The sequence below is a fragment of the Schistocerca piceifrons genome, chromosome 2 (genome assembly GCF_021461385.2).
Source record: "Schistocerca piceifrons isolate TAMUIC-IGC-003096 chromosome 2, iqSchPice1.1, whole genome shotgun sequence".
Taxonomy (NCBI): domain Eukaryota; kingdom Metazoa; phylum Arthropoda; class Insecta; order Orthoptera; family Acrididae; genus Schistocerca; species Schistocerca piceifrons.
In genome coordinates this window covers 611,047,021-611,069,653 of record NC_060139.1, presented here as the reverse complement: position 1 = coordinate 611,069,653, position 22,633 = coordinate 611,047,021, and the positions used below count along the sequence as shown (strand labels likewise).

Genomic DNA, 22,633 nt, shown 5'->3' with positions numbered 1-22,633 from the left:
ATTGCTGTTTCTGCCTGAATCATAATATCTTTAACTTTCACTCGCAAAGTTCAACAATTTCCAGAACGGATGAAACAAGTTCACTCGTTCTGCGTTTCTCGATAGTTTCGTCTTAGTACAGTTTGTGATCATTAGACTACAAGCCTAAACCATTTCGAATATTCTTCCTTTTGCCTCTTCCAGTACCGCTAATGAGATAAAACAAGACTTACCGAAGAAAAATTTTGCCTAAATGTGTTACGGATAGTGATTGTCGCTAAAACAAAAGTGTCGATGCAGATGAACCGTTACTTACATCTTTGAGGAAGTTCTCCATGTCTGTGAGAACTGTGTCGGCTTTCTCGAAAAATTCCGGAATGCGGAGTGAGGTCCACGTGATGCTGGAGAGGCCATCCTGGAAGGCGCGGTCCAGCTTGGCCAGGTGGAGACGCATCAGCGGGATGTATAGCTCCGGAATCCTCTTCCTGCGAGTTAGAGTTGTCATTACGGCAAACGAACGCTCTTATCACATATGACTCTTCTCAGTCAGGAGGGGATAAAAGCAAAAATGAATCACAAAGTCCAGCGGCAAACGATCCACGCTTTTCACAAATTAAGGTAGGTTCGAGGTCACCTATTCGCGGCTATACTCGCTACAAATTCTAGAGTACTAGACTGATACTATGCTCAACTTTATGAGAAGTAGCTACATATATCTGCTTGTAATAATGCATAAGTGCCTTCATTTTCTCTAAGCCTGCATACTATCGGTTAACCATTCGAATCAACAACAGTGAGAATATCTTTTACAGAATAAAGGTCAGTTCACACTGTACGTCACGGAACAATCTACATCTACATCCATACTCCGCAAGCCACCTGACGGTGTGTGGCGGAGGGTACTTTGAGTACCTCTATCGGTTCTCCCTTCTGTTCCAGTCTTGTATTGTTCGTGGAAAGAAAGATTGTCGGTATGCCTCAGTGTGGGCTCTAATCTCTCTGATTTTATCCTCATGGTCTCTTCGCGAGGTATACGTAGGAGGGAGTAACATACTGCTTGACTCCTCCGTGAAGGTATGTTCTCGAAACTTCACCAAAAGCCCGTACTGAGCTACTGAGAGTCTCTCCTGCAGAGTCTTCCACTGGAGTTTATCTATCATCTCCGTAATGCTTTCGCGATTACTAAATGATCCTGTAACGAAGCGCGCTGCTCTCCGTTGGATCTTCTCTATCTCTTCTATCAGCCCTATCTGGTACGGATCCCACACTGGTGGGCAATATTCAAACAGTGGGCGTACAAGTGTACTGTAACCTACTTCCTTTGTTTTCGGATTGCATTTCCTTAGGATTCTTCCAATGAATCTCAGTCTGGCATCCGCTTTACCGACGATCAACTTTATATGATCATTCCATTTTAAATCACGCCTAATACCTGCTCCCAGATAATTCACAGAATTAACTGCTTCCAGTTGCTGACCTGCTATATTGTAGCTAAATGATAAAGTATCTTTCTTTCTATGTATTCGCAGCACATTACACTTGTCTACATTGAGATTCAATTGCCATTCCCAGCACCATGCGTCAATTCGTTGCAGATCCTTCTGCATTTCCGTACAGTTTTCCATTGTTACAACCTCTCGATATACCACAGCATCATCCGCAAAAAGCCTCAGTGAACTTCCGATGTTATCCACAAGGTCATTTGTGTATATTGTGAATGGCAACGGTCCTGCGACACTCCCCTGCGGCACACTTGAAAGCACTCTTACTTAGGAAGAATGCTCCATAAAACTGTGGGAATTCAGCCGTAACCAGACATTTCGGATGAAAAGCGTTCAACCATTTTCGGACCGAGCCGGGAAGGGCTGACGGTAAGCTATTTTTTCTCCTTTATTATAATTTCATTCCCTTGTCCGACAGGACGAGGGCAGGCTGACAACGCAGCGATCCTGAACTCTTCGATCAAACGAGTTTAAGAACACAAAGATGAGATGTAAACTTTAAGAGGCTGAACTACATTCAGATGTTTTGTGATACATAAAATAACGCTTTTCAATGAGGAAAGTTGAAATAACGCACAGGAAAAGGTTGTACGTCATTTAAAAACTATGAGTTTCGAGAAAATTAAAACCAACACTATGCTGTATCGTACTTCACTACCACTTGTGAAGGACTTGCAGTAAGAATGAGTAATGCGGAGAAGAAATATGGAGCGGTCTTTTGGGGTAGTTAAAAGTATTTGTGGAGCTACTGGTTTCAATAAATTTCTTTTATTTCCGTCAATGATCGTAAAACGTCTGGTCCTTAGACTACCGGTTTCGGTCAACAATGAGCATCCTCAGATATGTTTTATAACATGTCCTAATTCCTAAAACAGATCTGAATAATGGTCACTGTGATCACTGTCGGTGAAAAACGAAATTTATTCTCTTCCTGGATCACTGTTTAATCCGCGACTACTTCGCAGCTTATGAAACAATTGAGTTCAGCTAGGTTGGGGCAAAGCTATCGCGATTATAAGGTGGCTTGGTTGGGGACGGTAAAGCGATCCCACCCACGTTATACATCGGTAGAAAGAGCCAAGCACGTATAAGTACATTGCAAATCACTGTTAAAGAAATATGACATGGGCGCAGAGATATCTGCATATACGGCATACATCTCTGCCTGCAGTGTGGTATTTCTTCAACTAAGATTTGCAGTGTATTGGCTTGCCCGACCAGTAGACAAAGTGGACGGGAGCGTTCTACCGTCAATTATTCCCGCTCGCTTCAAAGATGGTTGAACAGTTTTGAGGCAAAATATCAGCAGCAGACAAAGTTTGGCTACGGCTGAATTCTTACAGTTTTATAGATCAAGTAAAACACCGCGAGAATATGAAGACTCACAGTCCACAATGTCTTTCAAATGACGGCATTCGACGGAACGGTACCCTGAATGTTACCATAAAGCGTTCTCGGGAAGAAAGTCTTGACGATGATGGAACACACTGGCGTTATCTGCTAATATTGAAAGATAGCCCCCTCTTGCCGCGTTCGCACAGGCTATAATACTGAATTTTGTGCTTGCGTGTTTTATTAATATTTATTGTATTGCTTGGTTTGTTTTGTGATACATAGCAAAGGTTGCATAAGTACTTCACCTTTTTGCTATGTATGTTCTCCTACAAAAAAGACCAAATATCCGAAAGTGAAAATATAATTAGGTTTCACAATACCTACACAAAGAAAAGCCTGCACTGCCATAAAAAAGAATATAAATAGGTAGAAAAGGTATTTTTTTTTTAAGAAAATTACTTCGGCAGTGAAAAGTCACTTCTATTGAGTGAGAAAAAAGTTAATTTGACAATATTTTGGCAATTATAAAGAAACCAGGACACAAAAGATTAAGAAAAGGACATATCTACTGCCTCCTAAATCTTATTTGACGTTTTCGTAAGAATATATTTTGGAGAGCATATGAATGTTGGTGTTCGGATACGTTCAAACGACATTTTTCCTACTCTTTCAGCTGCCAGCAGGGGGAAATTTACCAAATGACATTTGCCAAGAACATGCACAATGAATTTTTTTTTCTGATTATGAATAACATTGGTAGTTCATATCCTTGGTAGTTCCTTAATGGTGATACTATATTCGGACTTTTTGTAACGCAGACTATCTCTCATAATCTCACTTTCAAGGTTTAATACTGAAGAGTAAGACCCTACGTTGACGTACCGTCTAGTGTGAACACATCACCATTAGTGGTTCCGTTCTGTTCCATGACTGTCCGTTGACGTCCAACATGAATCGTGCATAACGCTGAGAAATTATCCTTCCGCACCAAGGTTACTGTACTGACAACGAATAAGACAGTTATTCAGTTTGGGAGACATTTGTGAAGCTATCACGATGTAGTATTATAGTCTCAATTTCAAATAAAATAAGCAATTTAATACATTAGTTCTGTTCTTTAATTGAATGCTAGAGGCTGACTGAAGTATGTTGTGGGAATGTAACTGACTGCAGTGAATTGAAAAGCAGAAAGCATTGTTCGTGTATGAATTCTTTAGTTCCTCTTAACGTTTCATGGCAATTTTAGCTCACTCGTCATATGACGCCGGCTTGTTTACCCTATCCAGCAATATTCATTTCCATTTCCCACTCATTCCAAATCACTGCAGGAAACTATGGCCAATGTGTTTCCATTTTTATTGACCAATCGGGTTATGTGATGCAATTGTCAATTGTGAAAGACGCTGGACTGGACTCTAGGAGGAACGGTCACTTAGATTTGGGTTTTGCGTTGTTTTCCTAAATCGTTATAGGCAAATGATGGAATGTTTTGAAATGGACGTGCTCGAACTCCTTTCCTACTCTTGGCCGTCTCTAATGACGTATTTGTTGACGTGATATTTAACTACATTTTCTAAGTTCTATCGAGAACTATTTTCGAATATTCAGAAAAAGTAGGTTTATTGTTTACAACCAAGCAATGTAAACTTCTTTAGATGTTCACTACGAAAATAAAAGCACAAATACACTGAGGTGACAAGTCATGGGATATCTCCCTACACCGTGTCGGCCTTTCTTTTGCCCAACGCAGTGGAGCAGCTCGACGTAGCACAGACTCAACAAGCCGTTGGAAATCCCCTGCAGAAACAGTGAGCCATGTTGCCTCCGGAGCTGTTCATAATTGCGAAAGTGTTGTCGGTGCAGGATTTTGTGCAAGAGCTGTCCTCTCGATTATGCCCCATAAATGTTCGATGGGTGGCCAATTCATTCGCTCGAATTTCCAGAATGTTCTTCAAACCAACTGCGGACAGCTATGGCCCAGTGACATGGTGCTTTGTCATCCACAAAAATTCCATCGTTGCTTAGGAACAAGAAGTCCATGAATGTCTGCAGATTGTCTCCAAGTAGCCGAACATAACAATTTCCAGTCAATTGTGGGTTGAATTGGATCGGAGGATCCAGTTCATTCCATGTAAACACAGCCCACACCATTAGGGAGCCACCAACAGCTTGAATAACTTCGACGGATCTGCACCACACTCGAACTCTATCATCAGATGTTACCTGCTGAAATCAGAACTCATCTAAGTAGTCAACGGTTTTAAAGTCGTCTAGGGTCCAACCGATATGCATTCGAGCCCAGGACAGGCGCTGCAGGCGATGTGCTGTTAGCAAAGGTACTCGCGTCGGTCGTGTGCTTCCACAGCCTATTAAAGGCAGATTTCGCCACAATGTCCTAACGGATACGTTCACCGTACGTTCCATATTGATTTCTGCGGATATTTCATGCAGTATTGCTAGTCTGTTAGCACTGGTAATTCTATGCAACCGCCGCTGCTCTCGGTCGTTAAGTGAAGGCCGTCGGCCACTGCGTTGTTCGTGGTGAGAGGTAATGCCTCAAATTTGACATTCTTGGCACACTCTTGATACTGTGTATCACGCAATACCGATTTCCCTAACAATTTCCGAAATGGAATGACAGCTCCGCCACAGCACTTCGGTTTTATTTTACCTTGTGTGCGTGGTATTACCGTCATTTATATACGTACCTATCGCTATCTCGTGACTTTTATCACCTCATTGTATAGTGGCTGTAGCACGTATGGTAGGCCTAGTTCCCTCTGCAAACCTTCTGTTTCCTCGGTAGTTGGGGAAGCTTGCCCCCTCCACACCCTATATCCCTGTGCACTAGCTCTATTAGCGCTCAAGTAAAAGGACACAAATAGCATGTGTGGAAGCAAATACGAAAGCTATCAGGAAAGTAACTTCCATTATCATATGTCATGGGAAGGGGAGGAGGGAATGGACCAATCTCTTCACTGATTCACGTAGGAAGCTGCTGTGGAAGAACGTGTACAACATTGCTCCTGGTTTACCCACAGTGGCCTTTCAAAATGAATCGTAACCGAAAATCCCACCACATGTGAAATCCGTTGTACAACACGGATTTAGTAGCAAACAGTCTCAGAGTTTGGAAGGTAGGAGACGAGGTACAGGCAGAAGTAAAGCTGTGAGGACGGGGCGTGAGTCGTGCTTGGGTAGCTCAGTTGGCAGAGCATTTGCCCGCGAAAGGCAAAGGTCCCGAGTTCGAGTCTCGGTCCGGCGCACAGTTTTAATCTGCCAGGAAGTTTCAGTCTCAGATTGTTGACATCATCGCAAAATTTGTGCTGTATCTGTGGTAAATGTAACTACTGAATGTGTTGTGTCTCAAATGTGTCATTTGTTTAGGAGTGCAAGCATAAATATTCATGATCACGAAGGAACTGGCCATTCGTCTGTAGTCACCAATGAATTAATGCAGAAAATTCCTCAAATGTCGGACAATTTTGCGCAGTTTTCTCGAGATGTTTTGCGTGAGATCGTGACTAAACGTTTATGATACCACAAGATCTGTGCGCGTTAAAACTCCTTTCTGGAAACCATGATTTAATGCTGATTAAGACTTTCAAAATGTTCTCATTGCAATCTCAGGTGGCAGATTTTGTGGACAGATAATTACGATAATTAATCCATTAACACATCCACAGAACAAGCAGGTCTTGTTGAAGGAAAAGGATCTTGTGGACAGATTCTAAATATACAACAAATAATCGAGAAATCGCGAGAGTTCTGTACTTCTGTGTTCATCTACTTCCTTGGCTACAGTCAACTCTTTGACTGTGTTTCTGGGAAATGTTATGGTAGCTGCTTGCCGAATTCGGTGTACCAACACACTTGACAGCATTGTTCAGAAGTCTACACAATAATCACCTCTCATCTGTAAAGACAAGTGCTGACACATCTGATTTCTTCAGTGTATCAAAAGGTGTCAGATAGGGTTGCGTTCTATCCCATCAACAGTACAACATCTATGCAGAAAATGTCATTAGGAATGGTCTTGATGGTTGGACTAAAGGCATCTCAAATGATGGTAGATTCCACTTTCCTGATGACACCGTACTTTTAGCCAACAAAGAAGATGAATTTTCTGAGCTACTAACAAAAGTAGAGGACAGTAGACTATCATATGGATTGGACCTCAAACGTAGCATGTCAAAATTCATGATAATAGATCGAGAAGCACAGGTGCAACTCACAGGTCGATTAAAGGAACCGGAAGTCGCGTTTTCCTGCATCTACCTTGGGTCAACCACCTGTGACACGAAAAGCTGGGAAGATGAGATAAGAAGACAGATAATAGTATGGCAAGTGCCTATGAATCAGCTGACCAAGATCTGGAAGAGCAGAGCAATAACGAACACCACAAAAGTCAGGCTTGTTGAAACACTCGTGTTCCCCGTCTTCTTTTATGGTTGCGAAACATGGTCACTTAAGGGCAGAGACAAGCTGCGTATTGATATATTTGAGCTTTAGTGCTGGCGCAGGACTGAAAGAAGAACGAATGTGCCCATTATTGAGCAACTCAGAATCTCCAGGCGCCTGTCTTCTCTCGCCAACAACAGAATTTTTCAGTTATCTGGTGATATTGTGAGAATGATGGAGAAAATTTCGAGGAAATGATCATGGAGGGGAAGATCGAGGGCAAGAGACTGATGGAAAGAGCAGCGTGCAGGTGGATATATCAAATCAAGATCTCTGGCCTATCTCTTCAGTAAGCTCTAAGAGAATCTGGTGACGTCCAGAATGTAGACGCTTGGTTCGTGGGGTCACGGCGCTCAGCACTGACTTGTGATGACGTTGATGATGATGATGATGATGAGGTATGACAAATTAACGGTCAGCGTGCTAGGTTGCGAGACAGAGAGGTGAGCCAGACAGCCTGAGCGAGGTTTTCGGTCGACTTCCCATGCTCGTTTAGGCAATTGCTGGTCTGGTCCACAAAACACGATAACACACAGACGAAGTTCGCAAGGTTCATTGACCTCCCTTCATAAGGTTAAATGACGTTGGTAATACAAGGACGTTTTACTACAAAGTCAAAATAAAACAAATTTGCCAAATCGTGAAAACAGCGGACCCCACGCGACATGATAAACTATAGTAAAGAGATTCTGAAGTATGAAAAATGCTTAATTCTGAATGATGGTTATGTAAACATAATAAAAACGTGTAGTTTTAATATTTTCTAATAAATTTGCTTTAAATGTTGTAATATTTCACCTGTGGCCTATTGGAATCACTTCCTGGATAGCCCTCGTACCTATCACAAAAATCTGCCAAGAAGATGTGCACAAAAACTTTCTTGTTGTAACTGCATAAATCCATGTCAACAACGACGGTTATTCTAATTTTTTTGTTTGGGTGGGATGCGTCTTGAGGAAACACAATATTCTCATCTTTTACGCAGACATGTTTCGATGACGCTACAGTATCATTAGTAGTTTCTTTTCTCTTCATTAAACAACAAAACATGCCCTTTAGTACCTAAACATATAAAAATTTGTGTTTTTGAGAAAGTAATCACAAATTTGAAAAACAGACCAGATTTTTTACATATTCTTTGTTACTAGATAGTCAAACAGCACCTACAAAAGCAAAAAGACATTCCCAAATCACATAAAGAAATGTACTTTTACATCTACATCATATTCACGTATGCAGCGCGGGTAGAATGATTGAAAGTTTTTGTACGCGCTTCAATTCTTCTAATCTTATCATCACGATCCCTATGTGAGCGATAAGTTGGGGGTTGTGGTATGTTCCTAGAGTCACCATTTAAACCCGCTTCTTGAAACATTGTTAGCAGACTTTCTCGGTATAAGTCACGTCTACCTTCAAGAGTTTTTCAGTTCAGTTTCTTCGGGATCGCTGTAACACACGCACACGGGTCAAAAAAAACCTGTGACCTTTCGTGCTGAGCCTCTAATTAAATTGGGTGATGCTAAGGGAATTCGTTCTATGTCCCCTGTTAGTCCTGTATGGAATGGGTCCCGCACACTTGAGCAGTATCCCAGAATGCGTTGCACGAGTGATTTGTAAGGAATCTCCTTTGCAGACCGATTGCAGTTTCCCCATATTCCACCAATAAACCAAAGTCTACCACCTGCTTTACCCACAACTCGGCCTATGTGATCATTCCATTTCACATCCCTATATACCGTTACCCTGTGCGGGGTTGCTCGTCCCCCATCGGGCACTTCCCCAAGTGGCGGATAGGGGGATGCTCGGCCAAACAGATTCTGGTGGGTACCGTGGAAATTAAATACCCGGGTTGGACCAAAACCAGTGAAGAGGATGTCAACGGCTCGGATGACATGAAGAATTTATGACATTCCAACAGCGGAAGAGACGGAAGCCTTCTCTACAGTGCAGGCAGAGCTCAGAGCCTGGGAAAGGCAGTCTGCCGAGGAAATGGTAATCTAAAATATTACTCAGCAAGCTTGGAAGTTGTGAGATGGTAGCCCCCCTCACCAAGCTTAACCCGTACAGCGCTCGTAACGGGGCAAGAGGATTTAATACATTCTGGCTCACATCAACGATATGCCTTGGATAATGGATTTAAAGGAAACAGACCTAGGCTATGGAAGAGGAATTCACGAGATTGAAACAAGAAACGGGATTTCATATTCGGGACATGGAAGATTCGTAGTCTTAATAAACCAGTTGCGGCAGCGATTTTGATATCTGAATTAAAAAATACAAGACCGACACTTTAGCTCTACAGGAAAGTAGGTGGCTTGGAGAAGGGATACACACGAAGGATGATTGTGTCATTTTTTATGGGAGAGGTGAAAAACAGCAAGAATTCAGTATTGTCTTTGCTGTCAGAACAAGATTGTCAATATGGTTAAAGAATTCCATCCCATTAATAAAAGAATATCTTGCATCAGAATGAAACAGCAGTGGCACGATGGAACATTCATAAATTTTCATGCACCGAATGAAGATGCAACTGAAGATGAGAAATATGGGCACTATGAAGAATTAGATAGGGTAGTTGGAAGTCTTCTAACAAGAAATATAAGAATTATCATTGGAGACTGTAATGGAAAAATAGGTAAAGAGGATATGTTCACCCTCACAGCAGGAAAACATTTCATCACAAAAGAAAATGGATTAAAAATGATCAACTTCACATGTCAAATAATGTGAGAATTTGCTCCACGATGTTCCCTCACAAAGAAATTCACATAAGTACATGGTGCTCTCCAGATGGCAAAATTATAAATCAGATTGATCATGTTATGGCAGACCAAAGATGCAGTCCATTCGTAAGAGATGTCAGAACCTACAGAGGAGCAGATTGTAGCTCAGAGCACTTCCTAGTGGAAGGAAAGATGAAAATCAAGATGATTTGGAATCAGTAACCAAAATCCACTCCAAAACCTAAGTTCGATGTAGAACGACTGAAGGAATTGTCTGTTAAAGAAACCTACGTGACTGAAATTAATAACCGGTTTACAGCATTGCCAGAACCTGAGGAGGAAAATAGTGTTGGGAAGGCTTGGAGAAGAATAAAGACAGTAGTAACAGGTGCATCATCAGAGAAAAGATTGGACAATCGAAAGAAAGTGAAGAAACAGAAATGGTTCAACTAAAAGTGTCAGAGAGAAACTGAAAAGAGGAAAGAAGCCAGGATGCTGTGGCTGCAAAATATGGAGCATGAGGACAGGAAAGAGACCTTCAGGACAGTGAGAAGAGAGACAGCAAGAGTTCTACGAACAGAGAACAGGAAATATCTAACTGGAGGTTTGGAATCTACAGAAGTGGAAAGCGGGAACAGAGACTCAACGAAGCTGTTTCAATACACAAAGAACAGTAATAGAGGTTATCAGAGTGAAAACCTATTCATGAAAGATAAAAATCACAACATGCTAACACAGATGGAAGACATTCTAGTAAGACGAAAAGAATATTTCTCAGAAATGCTAAATTTCACTGACCCTCACCTAACCTTCAACTACGCAACGAACGAGCGTAACGGCAGTAATACTGACGAATACAGCATCACAGAAAAGAAAATGGTACACACCATTCAAAAGATGAAAAACAAGGCTGCAGGCGAGGATCACATATCAGCAGGGGTGTTAAAAGAGGGTGGAAACAAACTACACAAAAAATTATAACCTTTTCACAATGATCCGGAAAACTGAAACACTATCTGAAGACTGACAAACTGCAATAATTTGCACCATGCACAAGAAAGGAAACAAAATGACATGTGGAAATTACAGAGGAATCAGTTTGCTGAACATAACTTAAGCCTTACACAGAAAACATTATTCAATAGTACCAGGCTGGATTTCAACCAAACCGTTTCACAAATTATGATCTGTTTACTTTTCGGCAGATCTTTGAGAAATACTGGGGATTTAACAAAAACATCTACTGTCTGTTAATTGATTTCTAGCGAGTCTATGACAGCATCCACAGAAGCAGCCTCTACAAGAAAGTAACAGAATTTAAGATATCATACAACTGTGCATGGATGGCTCACAGGCAGTTGTGAAGTTCAGAGGATCCACATCACCCAACTTCCCAATCAAAACAGGCTTACGACAGGGAGATGTGTTCTCTCCAACCTTGCGTTAGAGAAAGTGGTTCAAGATAGTAATTTACGGCTTTACAGTGGTCTCCTCCCATTCGAACACAGCGAAGTAAAACTCCTGGCATACGCAGATAATACAGTCTTACTCAGTGAAACATAACAAGAGTTGAACAACACGTACAGATCTCTCAGCCACAGTGCCAGCAAAATGGGACTTTTAATAAACCAAGGAAAAAAAGAATATGTGGAAATAGGTCGAGTCATAAACCCAAACCCACACTCTGAAATTGACCACAATTCTAGAATCAGAAAAGTATGTTTGTACGCTCTAAGCAGCCCACTCGGAAGTAAAGCTTTGTCAGTCACCACTAAGATGAAGACATATAACACCATCATCTGCCCACTAGTACTGCATGATTCGGAAAGCTGCACGCTTATAAAGAAAGAAAGAGAAAAACTGAATGCTTTCGAAAGATAAGTGATGAGAAAACTCTGGAAACCTGTGGTGGAGAATGGCATATGGAGAATTCGAAAGAACACTGAAATTTATCAATTAATGAAGCAGCCCACTATCGTCCAGAAATTAAAAAATAGGAGACTGCAAAGGGCTGGGCATGTGGCTAGAAAGGAAACCAACAGAATTCCTAAGAAGCCATCTGAGAGCACTCTCCAGGCAACAAGACCATTGGGCCGACCTCGCACACGGTGGAAAGATGACATAGAGAAGGACGTCGCAGCATTAGGAATCTCCGCAGGGTGGAGAGAGATAGAAGAAGATGGAAGCAGATCGTTAATGCAGCGTGTGGTCCTCAAGGCCTGTGATCGATGAAAAGAAGAAGAAGAGGAAGAAGAAGAAGACGAAGTGTTACATCCAGGTATTTGTATGAATTGGCCGATTCGAACTGATATTATGATTATAGGATACTACGTTTTCTCGTTTTGTAAAGTGAATAGTTCTAAATTTCTGAACATTAAAAGAAAGTTGCCAGTCGTTGCACCACTTTGAAATCTCATCAATATCTAACAACTACTTTAAAACTAATCACGGAGCAAAATTATTTCTCATTTGACAACCAGTTCTACTCACTACAAGGTGGACTTCCATGGTGCTAGAGTAACTGTAGTCCTAGCCAATGTCTTCCTTATTCACGTTGAGGACAAAATATTTGAAACCATGGTAAAAACCCAAGCGATATAGTGTAGTCTATTGGTATCGTTATGTAGATGACATCACATACCTTCCAGATGATGCAGCCAGTCGCATCCAACAACTCCACAATGACAAACACTTTCCATCCAAAAATAAAATTTATCATAAAAACATAAAATGACAAAAAGTTAATTTTTCTTGACCTCATAATGCACTGGTATAACCATATTCAGGAAAGTGACCATCGCCAATACAGTCATACAAAAAACTCAAAAACTACTAGATTCTGCGCAAACAAGTCAGTTTCCATCATGCTCCACACACACAGTACAAAGCTGCATTCAGTGAAGACAACTACAAAAATGAACGACAGGTAACCAAACAAATAGCTGTGTAGAGTGGATACGACACAAACTTTATAGATAAAACCCCCACAAAAATAAAATAAAAATGAAATGGACACAAAATAAAACAGATCCACCAACACACAAACACATACACAGAACATAAACACGCAGAACACAAACATGGAGAATGCAAACACGCAGAAAACACACAAAAGCACACACGAGCAAGAAACATCCACACCACTAATCATTTGGTACATTCTACTTACAACAACAAAGCAGCTCACAGCATAGGCATCAAATCTCTCAATACAGATACAACTAAGGACAACCAATACCAACACATCACATCTGGTATTTACCAACTGTATTGTTAGGACTGCAATTCAGTTTATATTGGACAGACAAGAAGACATTTCAATATTAGGTACACGGAACACAGAAGAACCCTAAAAATTAACAGCTGTCATTCGACATTCGCAGAACACCTTATGGATATGAAACTCAGAATAACATACGTCAACACAGATTTAAAGTTCTCAAGTGCAGCAAAAGCCCCCCCCCCTTCCCCCCGCCCACCATAAAAACTAATAATTGAAGAAAACTTACAAAGCAATAGTCGAAGGAAGAGAAATAATAAAGGAAGAGAAATAAATAGATAATAGAATTGTTCTCTGCCCTCAAAGAACGGTCACACTGCACTAACCCATAAACACACACACATACAGCGACATATATACCTCTCAAAGATTTACAGCTTTTGCGCAGTACTACTTCTACTGTTCAACAGCTTGCAATTTTGTGTTAGTAGGTTTTTAAACAGTGACAGTGAAACTTAAAAAATTTCAGTTTTTCACAGTGAAAGTACTGGAGTAACCAGAAAAAGTGAGTGAATCATATTATGCAATATGTTTCACAAACATACATACACACACACACACACACACACACACACACACTTCCGCACTAAACAAAATAATGTTAACCATAACACCCCCAGTCCAAAATTTTCGATGTACTTTAAATTCTCTATGGTTGCAGATCATAAACTGGAAGAAACACAACTGTAATGCAAGACCATAACATGTGGAAGGTAACACCGTATATATACAAAAATCGTCTGTTTTTCAAATAGGTGAATACTTTCTTAAAAACTCCAATTTATATACGTACAGATATTAAAGGACATTTTTCTTGTTGTTTAATAGAAGATAAAAAACCACTCACGATACTGTAAGATTAGCAAACGGTGTCTGATGAAAAGAAGGCAGATTCCATACAACAGTAAATTTATTTGTAAACAAACACGGAGACAAGAGCTTAAACCTCAATATAGTATTTCCGTCTAGGTTCAGTTTACAGTCTTGCAAGGCAATAAGTTTCCTGATTTTAGGAAGGAAGTAAATACTTTGGTCACTAAACACTGAAAAGACATTACACAAAATTTAGAACTTTTAAGGGATTTACTCCCAGTATAGGGCCGATCATGGGTACTTCCAGGGATCTAAAAAACAGCTACGTAAGAAACTACAAGATGTGTAGAAAAATAGACATATACAGGGTGAAAAGTATTTAAACCGACAAACTCTGGGAGGTTGTAGGGGACATCAAAACAAATATTTTCCCCTAATGTCATTTTTCCCTATGTGGAGTATTTAAACCGGTAGAGGAAGATTTCTCTGGTGGCAAATTATTTAAACCAACAAACACATTTCCATTTTTTATGACCAAGAGACAACACATAAACGCAACCCAATTTCTATTACAGTAGATTTTCAGAAATGCCTCCATTGACATGTAAACAAAGGTTACACCGTCGGATCATGTTCTGTCTGACACGGCAAAAACCCCAAGAGTATCCTGAATTGTTCCTGCTGCTGCTACTATCCGGGCAACCAGATCCTTTTCTGATGCAACAGGAGTCGCGTAACCAAGGTTGCGCATCTCTCCCCACACAAAAAAAGTCCAGAGGGGACATATCTGGGGATCGAGCAGGTCATGGTACAGGACCACCTCTGCCAATCCACGTTTCTGGGAACCGTCGGCCAGGAATCGATTCACACGACGACTGAAATGTGCCGGCGCCCCGTCATATTGGAACCACATGCGTTGTCTTGTATGGGGCGAGACGCCTTCCAGCAATTCTGGCAATGCTCTGGCGAGAAAATTGTAATAGTGCCTGCAATTTAATGGCATAGGTAGCAGATACGGCCCACTTAAACAGTCCCCAACAACACCGACCCACACATTAACGAAGAACCGCACTTGATGAGCACTAGTAACTGTGGCATGTGGGTTATCCTAACTCCAAACATTCGAAATGTGCATGTTGAAGACTCCATCACGCCCGAACGTTGCTTCATCGGTAAACAACACAGAGGGTGGAAATGTAGGATGCATTTCACACTGTTCCAGGTACCACAGCGAAAACTGTGCTCCGGGTGGATAACCAACTGGTTCCAGGTTGTGAACACGTTGTAAGTGAAATGAACGTAACAATTGCTCTCGAGGGACTGTTCTTACATTCGTCTCATTCGTCCCCATGTTACGTGCAATTTCACGAGTGCTGATAGAAGTGCTGCAAGACAGCTTCCTCAAATTGCAGCGTTCTTACCGTGCGACGGCGTCCCTGTCCAGGTAATCTGCTAAATGACCCGGTCTCACGCAGACGTTCGTACACAGCAGCAAACGTCGTATTATGCGGGATACGGCGATTAGGATATTGTTGTTGTTAAACCCGCTGTGCAGCTCGTCCGTTGTGGTGCGCTACGTAGTACCTAGTACGGCCACCACCGGTTTAAATAATTCTCATAGGAAAAAATGACATAGGGAAAAATATTTGTTTTAACGTGCCGTACAACCTCCCAGAGTTTGTCGGTTTAAATACTTTTCATCCTGTATAACTGGATAGAGCGTCTCTCCATAGTTTTAATTTATGTTATACGTGCTCAATGTGGGTTCCGTTTGTGACGTGGCAAACGTCAACAAGATGATAAGACTCATGCCATACACGTACCAGCACATCAGCAACTGGATTAATTATCCTTCCTTGCAACACAGCTCCATCAGACGAAATCACACGAAGTCAGGTGACCATGTAGGGATCATAATGGGAAGTTCATTCAATGCCATCTGCGGCAGTTTGGTATTATGTTAATCACAAACGTCTGAAACAAGTCTCCACCGTCTTTCTGTGTTTGCGCGTAAGCCATTGCTGCAGCACGTAAAGGCACACGAAACTAGTCATCGTTTTCTCCGCGAAGTAAATGGTCCACAAGCTTTTGAAGAGGACGTGGCACTAAGGGAATTAAATTTAGATGAACCACGAATGTTTTCCACAATCACGTGTAGTGTGCCTCAAACACGCACCGTATGACGATTCACCTTATCGTACATATGAAATGTGGCTTCGTCTCTGTAAACCAAATTTATGAAAAACCATCTTCCTCCAGCAGCCGCTGACAGTCACTGCAAAAGTGAGACCGAAGTTCATTGTCCCGAATAGTCGACGCATGTTAATAACCTTCTCTGCTCGCACAAGTAGTTGATTTCTTCAGGTTCCTGAAGAATGATTCCCACACACGCTCAACTTTCTCTGCTGATGGTCCCGGCGGACCTGTTTTCCTTGCACCACACTTCGTTACTATTCTAAAAATTTGTAACTACGGCTCAAGCAGTTGGTTATATGCTAACAGAAATGTAAATATGAGCTCCCTTTGAACCCCGCGAACGGAATAAAGAGATTTTAATCCTTTTCAGCCTTCCTGACGTTGATTTATATACTACGTCACTTTCATAAATGAATGAAGATTACTTAAATTTAAAAAAAAGCCAACATGTCTCATCGCTCAGTTTTATTTCTGACCAGGTGGCCACGATGTTTCACTTTACTTAGCCGAGTACTCTATTATACTTGAAAGTGGTCTATTACCTCACAGTTGTTTAATAGTCAATTGGTGCCAAGTTGTTTATCTTAAAGTACGGTAACGTACTGAAATACTTTGTCAATACCTTCTGAATGGTGATCACTTCTACTTGAATTCTATCGCATGCCACACTACCAGCTTCGTTTTAGCAACGTACCACCTATATAATGTTTGACTATAGCTCAAATATGTCCGCTTCATTGGTTATACTAAGCTGAGTTCTCTTTTATTTTATTTTAGTTTCCATTCGTCCGATTAAACAACGAACGGTAGTTTTAAATTTGTACAGGATGGTCCATAGTTCTGTCAAATGGCGGACTCCCAAAGTAAAACTACATCACGCTGTTAAATATTTTAGTTCCATGTTGTCTTATTGTCGAAGATTTTATTGCGTATCAGGCATATCTCAGCGGTGACAGCGGAACCACTGACAACCTTGTTTATGAAAGGTTATCAATTTGACGAGCGTAATTGATTATAATAATAAAACGGCGCCATGTTAAAGCATAAGTGGGGATTCTCCACAGCTCTTCGTAATATCTAATCTTGTGTGTAAAACACACGAAATTTAAGAAAAATAAACATGATGAAGACGAAATTATCCTATTGCTGGTCCAGTTGTGCTACTAGACCTTCATGAAACTCACATAAAAGTGTTGATATTATTGTAATAGTCCAATTGCATTATTAAACAGGCTGGGGATCGAATTCAGAACTTTCTATGCTATCGTAGTTCAGTTGTGCTGTTGGAGCTTTTTATTGTGCTGTCACAAACCAAAATCGAGAACCTCTAAAATCATGGAAAATAGGTGACATATAACAAAATTAAACATACTGGGATTCGAAACCAGACCTTTCTGGCTCCAGAGCTAACTCCGTCGGGTTGGATTAGGTGGGCCGGTGGTGGGGGTGGGGGGATGGAAAGAGGGCGATGGTAATTAGTGGACGACCTTGTAATCTTCATGACACCGATTAAGACGGTCCAAAACGGGTTCGTACCCACCTTCTTCCACTACTTTCTTTCTCCTGATATCAGTTGTTAATGCCCTCGGCTTTCACACGACTTCAACGAACAAGCATGAGTCGTAGTTCGATAAAGAATGGCGTCGTTTTTCTCGTGTAGTTCTCCATTCGTTTTACATGTCGCAACGCCTTTAAATTAGGAAATTACGAGTTGCGTCCAAGATGGAAACTTCCAAAACAGTCACAAAAACGGTTTTCCCCGTCCCATGCCATATAACTTGACTTTAAATTTCAAAACCTGTTTTTCTTTTAGCATGGTGGTTCCACAAATAGGGACCATCTTGAACAGAGGTACTGTAAATGATACAATCGTTTTCAAAGCTCTATATTTTCCAAAGTATTACATATAAAAACGAGACTTTTAAAATGAATGAATCATTTACATTAGGCCTGCATTTTAGCGCTGTTACATCTGACATGATGATGACATCTTCCCCATGAACCATGGACCTTGCCGTTGGTGGGGAGGCTTGCGTGCCTCAGCGATACAGATGGCCGTACCGTAGGTGCAACCACAACGGAGGGGTATCTGTTGAGAGGCCAGACAAACGTGTGGTTCCCGAAGAGGGGCAGCAGACCTTTCAGTAGTTTCAGGGGCAACAGTCTGGATGATTGACTGACCTGGCCTTGCAACATTAACCAAAACGGCCTTGCTGTGCTGGTACTGCGAACGGCTGAAAGCAAGGGGAAACTACGGCCGTAATTTTTCCCGAAGGCATGCAACTTTACGGTATGGATAAATGATGATGGCGTCCTCTTGGGTAAAATATTCCGGAGATAAAATAGTCCCCCATTCGGATCTCCGGGCGGGGACTACTCAAGAGAACGTCGTTATCAGGAAAAATAAAACTGGCATTCTACGGATCGGAGCGTGGAACGTCAGATCCCTTAACCGGGCAGGTAGATTAAAAAATTTAAAAAGGGAAATGGATAGGTTAAAGTTAGCTATAGTGGGAATTAGCGACGTTCGGTGGCAGGAGGAACAAGACTTTTGGTCAGGTGAATACAGGGCTATAAATACAAAATCAAATAGAGGTAATGCAGGAGTAGGATTAATAATGAATAAAAAAAAATAGGTTTGCGGGTAAGCTACTACAAACAGCACAGTGAACGCATTATTGTGGCCAAGATAGACACGAAGCCCACGCCTACTACAGTAGTAGAAGTTTATATGCCAACTAGCTCTGCAGATGATGAAGAAATTGAAGAAATGTATGATGAGATAAAAGAAATTATTCAGGTAGTGAAGGGAGACGAAAATTTAATAGTCATGGGTGACTGGAATTCGAGAGTAGGGAAAGGGAGAGAAGGAAACATAGTAGGTGAATATGGATTGGGGCTAAGAAACGAAAGAGGAAGTCGCCTGGTAGAGTTTTGCACAGAGCATAACTTAATCATAGCTAACACTTCGTTCAAGAATCATGAAAGAAGGTTATATACATGGAAGAATCCTGGAGATACTAGAAGGTATCAGATAGATTATATAATGGTAAGACAGAGATTTAGGAACCAGGTTTTAAATTGTAAGACATTTCCAGGGACAGATGTGGACTCTGACCACAATCTATTGGTTATGAACTGTAGATTAAAACTGAAGAAACTGCAAAAAGGTGGGAATTTAAGCAGATGGGACCTGGATAAACTGAAAGAACCAGAGGTTGTACAGAGTTTCAGGGAGAGCATAAAGGAACAATTGACAGGAAAGGGGGAAAGAAGTACAGTAGAAGAAGAATGGGTAGCTCTGAGGGATGAAGTAGTGAAGGCAGCAGAGGATCAAGTAGGTAAAAAGACGAGGGCTAGTAGAAATCCTTGGGTAACAGAAGAAATATTGAATTTAATTGATGAAAGGAGAAAATATAAAAATGCAGTAATTGAAGCAGGCAAAAAGGAATACAGACCTCTCAAAAATGATATAGACAGGAAGTGCAAAATGGCTAAGCAGGTATGGCTAGAGGACAAATGTAAGGATGTAGAGGCTTATCTCACTAGTGGTAAGATAGATACAGCCTACAGGAAAATTAAAGAGACCTTTTGAGAAAAGAGAACCACTTATATGAATATCAAGAGCTCAGATGGAAACCCAGTTCTAAACAAAGAAGGGAAAGCAGAAAGGTGGAAGGAGTATATAGAGGGTCTATACAAGGGCGATGTACTTGAGGACAATATTATGGAAATGGAAGAGGATGTAGATGAAGATGAAATGGGAGATACGATACTGCGTGAAGAGTTTGACAGAGCACTGAAAGACCTGAGTCGGAACAAGGCCCCGGGAGTAGACAACATTCCATTAGAACTACTGAAGGCCTTGGGAGAGCCAGTCCTGACAAAACTCTACCATCTGGTGAGCAAGATGTATGAAACAGGCGAAATACCTCAGACTTCAAGAAGAATACAATAATTCCAATCTCAAAGAAAGCAGATGTTGACAGATGTGAAAATTACCGAACTATCAGTTTAATAAGTCACAGCTGCAAAATACTAACGCGAATTCTTTACAGACGAATGGAAAAACTGATAGAAGCCGACCTTGGGGAAGATCAGTTTGGATTCCGTAGAAATGTTGGAACACGTGAGGCAATACTGACCTTACGACTTATCTTAGAAGAAAGATTAAGGAAAGGCAAACCTACGTTTCGAGCATTTGTAGACTTAGAGAAAGCTTTTGACAATGTTGACTGGAATACTCTCTTTCAAATTCTAAAGGTGGAAGGGGTAAAATACAGGGAGCGAAAGGCTATTTACAATTTGTACAGAAACCAGATGGCAGTTATAAGAGTCGAGGGACATGAAAGGGAAGCAGTGGTTGGGAAGGGAGTGAGAGAGAGTCGTAGCCTCTCCCTGATGTTATTCAATCTGTATATTGAGCAAGCGGTAAAGGAAACAAAAGAAAAATTCGGAGTAGGTATTAAAATCCATGGAGAAGAAATAAAAACTTTGAGGTTCGCCGATGACATCGTAATTCTATCAGAGACAGCAAAGGACTTGGAAGAGCAGTTGAACGGAATGGACAGTGTCTTGAAAGGAGGATATAAGATGAACATCAAAAAAGCAAAACGAGGATAATGGAATGTGGTCGAATTAAGTCGGGTGATGCTGAGGGAATTAGGTTAGGAAATGAGACACTTAAAGTAGTAAAGGAATTTTGTTATTTGAGGAGCAAAATAACTGATGATGGTCGAAGTAGAGAAGATATAAAATGTAGACTGGCAATGGCAAGGAAAGCGTTTCTGAAGAAGAGAAATTTGTTAACATCGAGTATAGATTTAAGTGTCAGGAAGTCATTACTGAAAGTATTTGTATGGAGTGTAGCCATGTATGGAAGTGAAACATGGACGATAAATAGTTTGGACAAGAAGAGAATAGAAGCTTTCGAAATGTGGTGCTACAGAAGAATGCTGAAGATTAGATGGGTAGATCACATAAGTAATGAGGAAGTATTGAATAGAATTGGGGAGAAGAGGAGTATGTGGCACAACTTGACAAAAAGAAGGGACCGGTTAGTAGGACATGTTCTGAGGCATCAAGGGATCACAAATTTAGCATTGGAGAGCAGCGTGGAGGGTAAAAATCGTAGAGGGAGACCAAGAGATGAATACACTAAGCAGATTCAGGAGGATGTGGATTGCAGTAAGTACTGGGAGATGAAGAAGTTTGCACAGGATAGGGTAGCATGGAGAGCTGCATCAAACCAGTCTCAGGACTGAAGACCACAACAACATCTGACATGTATCTCAGTCACTTGAAAATGGCTACGAGACTGCGCATTAGTGGAAAAGAAAGAAAAGAATTTTCTAATCCAATTCGCGGCAGCCAGTGCGGCAAATAATTATTGTCATCTAAAAAATTTACTTGATCTATGGCTCCAGTTGCAGCTAAACTACTGTAATGTAACGTAACCTGACGGCATCGTTCCTGGCGATGAGGTGGCGCACGGTGTCGTAGTAGCGGCGCAGCGTCGGCTCGTGCGCCAGCAGCAGCTGCACAGTGTGCGGCACTGCGAGGCCGAGGCGCATCATGCAGTAGGCCTCGCGCGCCGCCTGCCACACGGCCGGGTCCAGCGCGGGCGCCAGCCGCCGCGACTTGGGGTGGCGCACCATCAGCGGCCACGACAGCAGCTCCGGCGTGCGCGACACCTGCTTCACCCACTCCTCGTGGTGCGCCGTCTCGTCCATCGACAGCTTCTCCGCCAGCTCGTCGTACAGCTTGGCGGCGCGCCGCGCGCTCGACGACTTCATCACCTGCTCGTTAGCCTGCGTAAGAAAGAGGGGCCCTGACAGCGGGGCATTCCGGTGACGACCTACGTCTGCCGAATTGGGCTTCCCTTTTAAAAATTGGTACGCCGATACGTGCGTGGTCACAGTGTAACTGATCTCGATGCCCAAACGTACAAACTTCGGACAAGAGTTGGTGGAATTCGAATCAATTTCTTTTCGTCGAGTGATGTTCCTTCACGGGAAAAGTAAACGAACAACGGCAACATTTTTTTAAAATTAGGGCCTTAGTTGAGATTCTAAAAACACAGTCCAAGAGGATTTGGGTAACACCTGTATAAACTTCTGGTACGTTAAATCAATTTTGATAGAGGCGGTACCTGTGGTCTTACAGCATGGCTTGAGATCTTCGCTTACAATGTGAAAGTTAAATTCATTCGTCATCTATTGGCAACGTCATGCCCTACAATTTCAGGTGACCCCTCAGAAGGAAATAAGTGCCAGTGTCCCAGTGTTTTCTAGTGATGTACACAAATGGCAGTCATCATTTGTGGATGTTGTATACAACAAAAC

General features: G+C 41.6%; 1 protein-coding gene across 1 annotated transcript in view; it reads right to left on the bottom strand.

Moving 5' to 3' along the window:
• Nucleotides 1-22,633, bottom strand: part of LOC124775662 (dynein axonemal heavy chain 8-like) — a 605,208-nt gene that overhangs the window by 427,331 nt on the left and 155,244 nt on the right. Inside the window, exons 12-13 of the mRNA XM_047250489.1 lie at nucleotides 21,747-22,099; nucleotides 296-464 (exon numbers count right to left, since the gene is read on the bottom strand). Coding sequence (XP_047106445.1) covers nucleotides 296-464; nucleotides 21,747-22,099 — 522 coding nt within the window. The remainder of the gene's footprint in view (nucleotides 1-295; nucleotides 465-21,746; nucleotides 22,100-22,633) is intronic.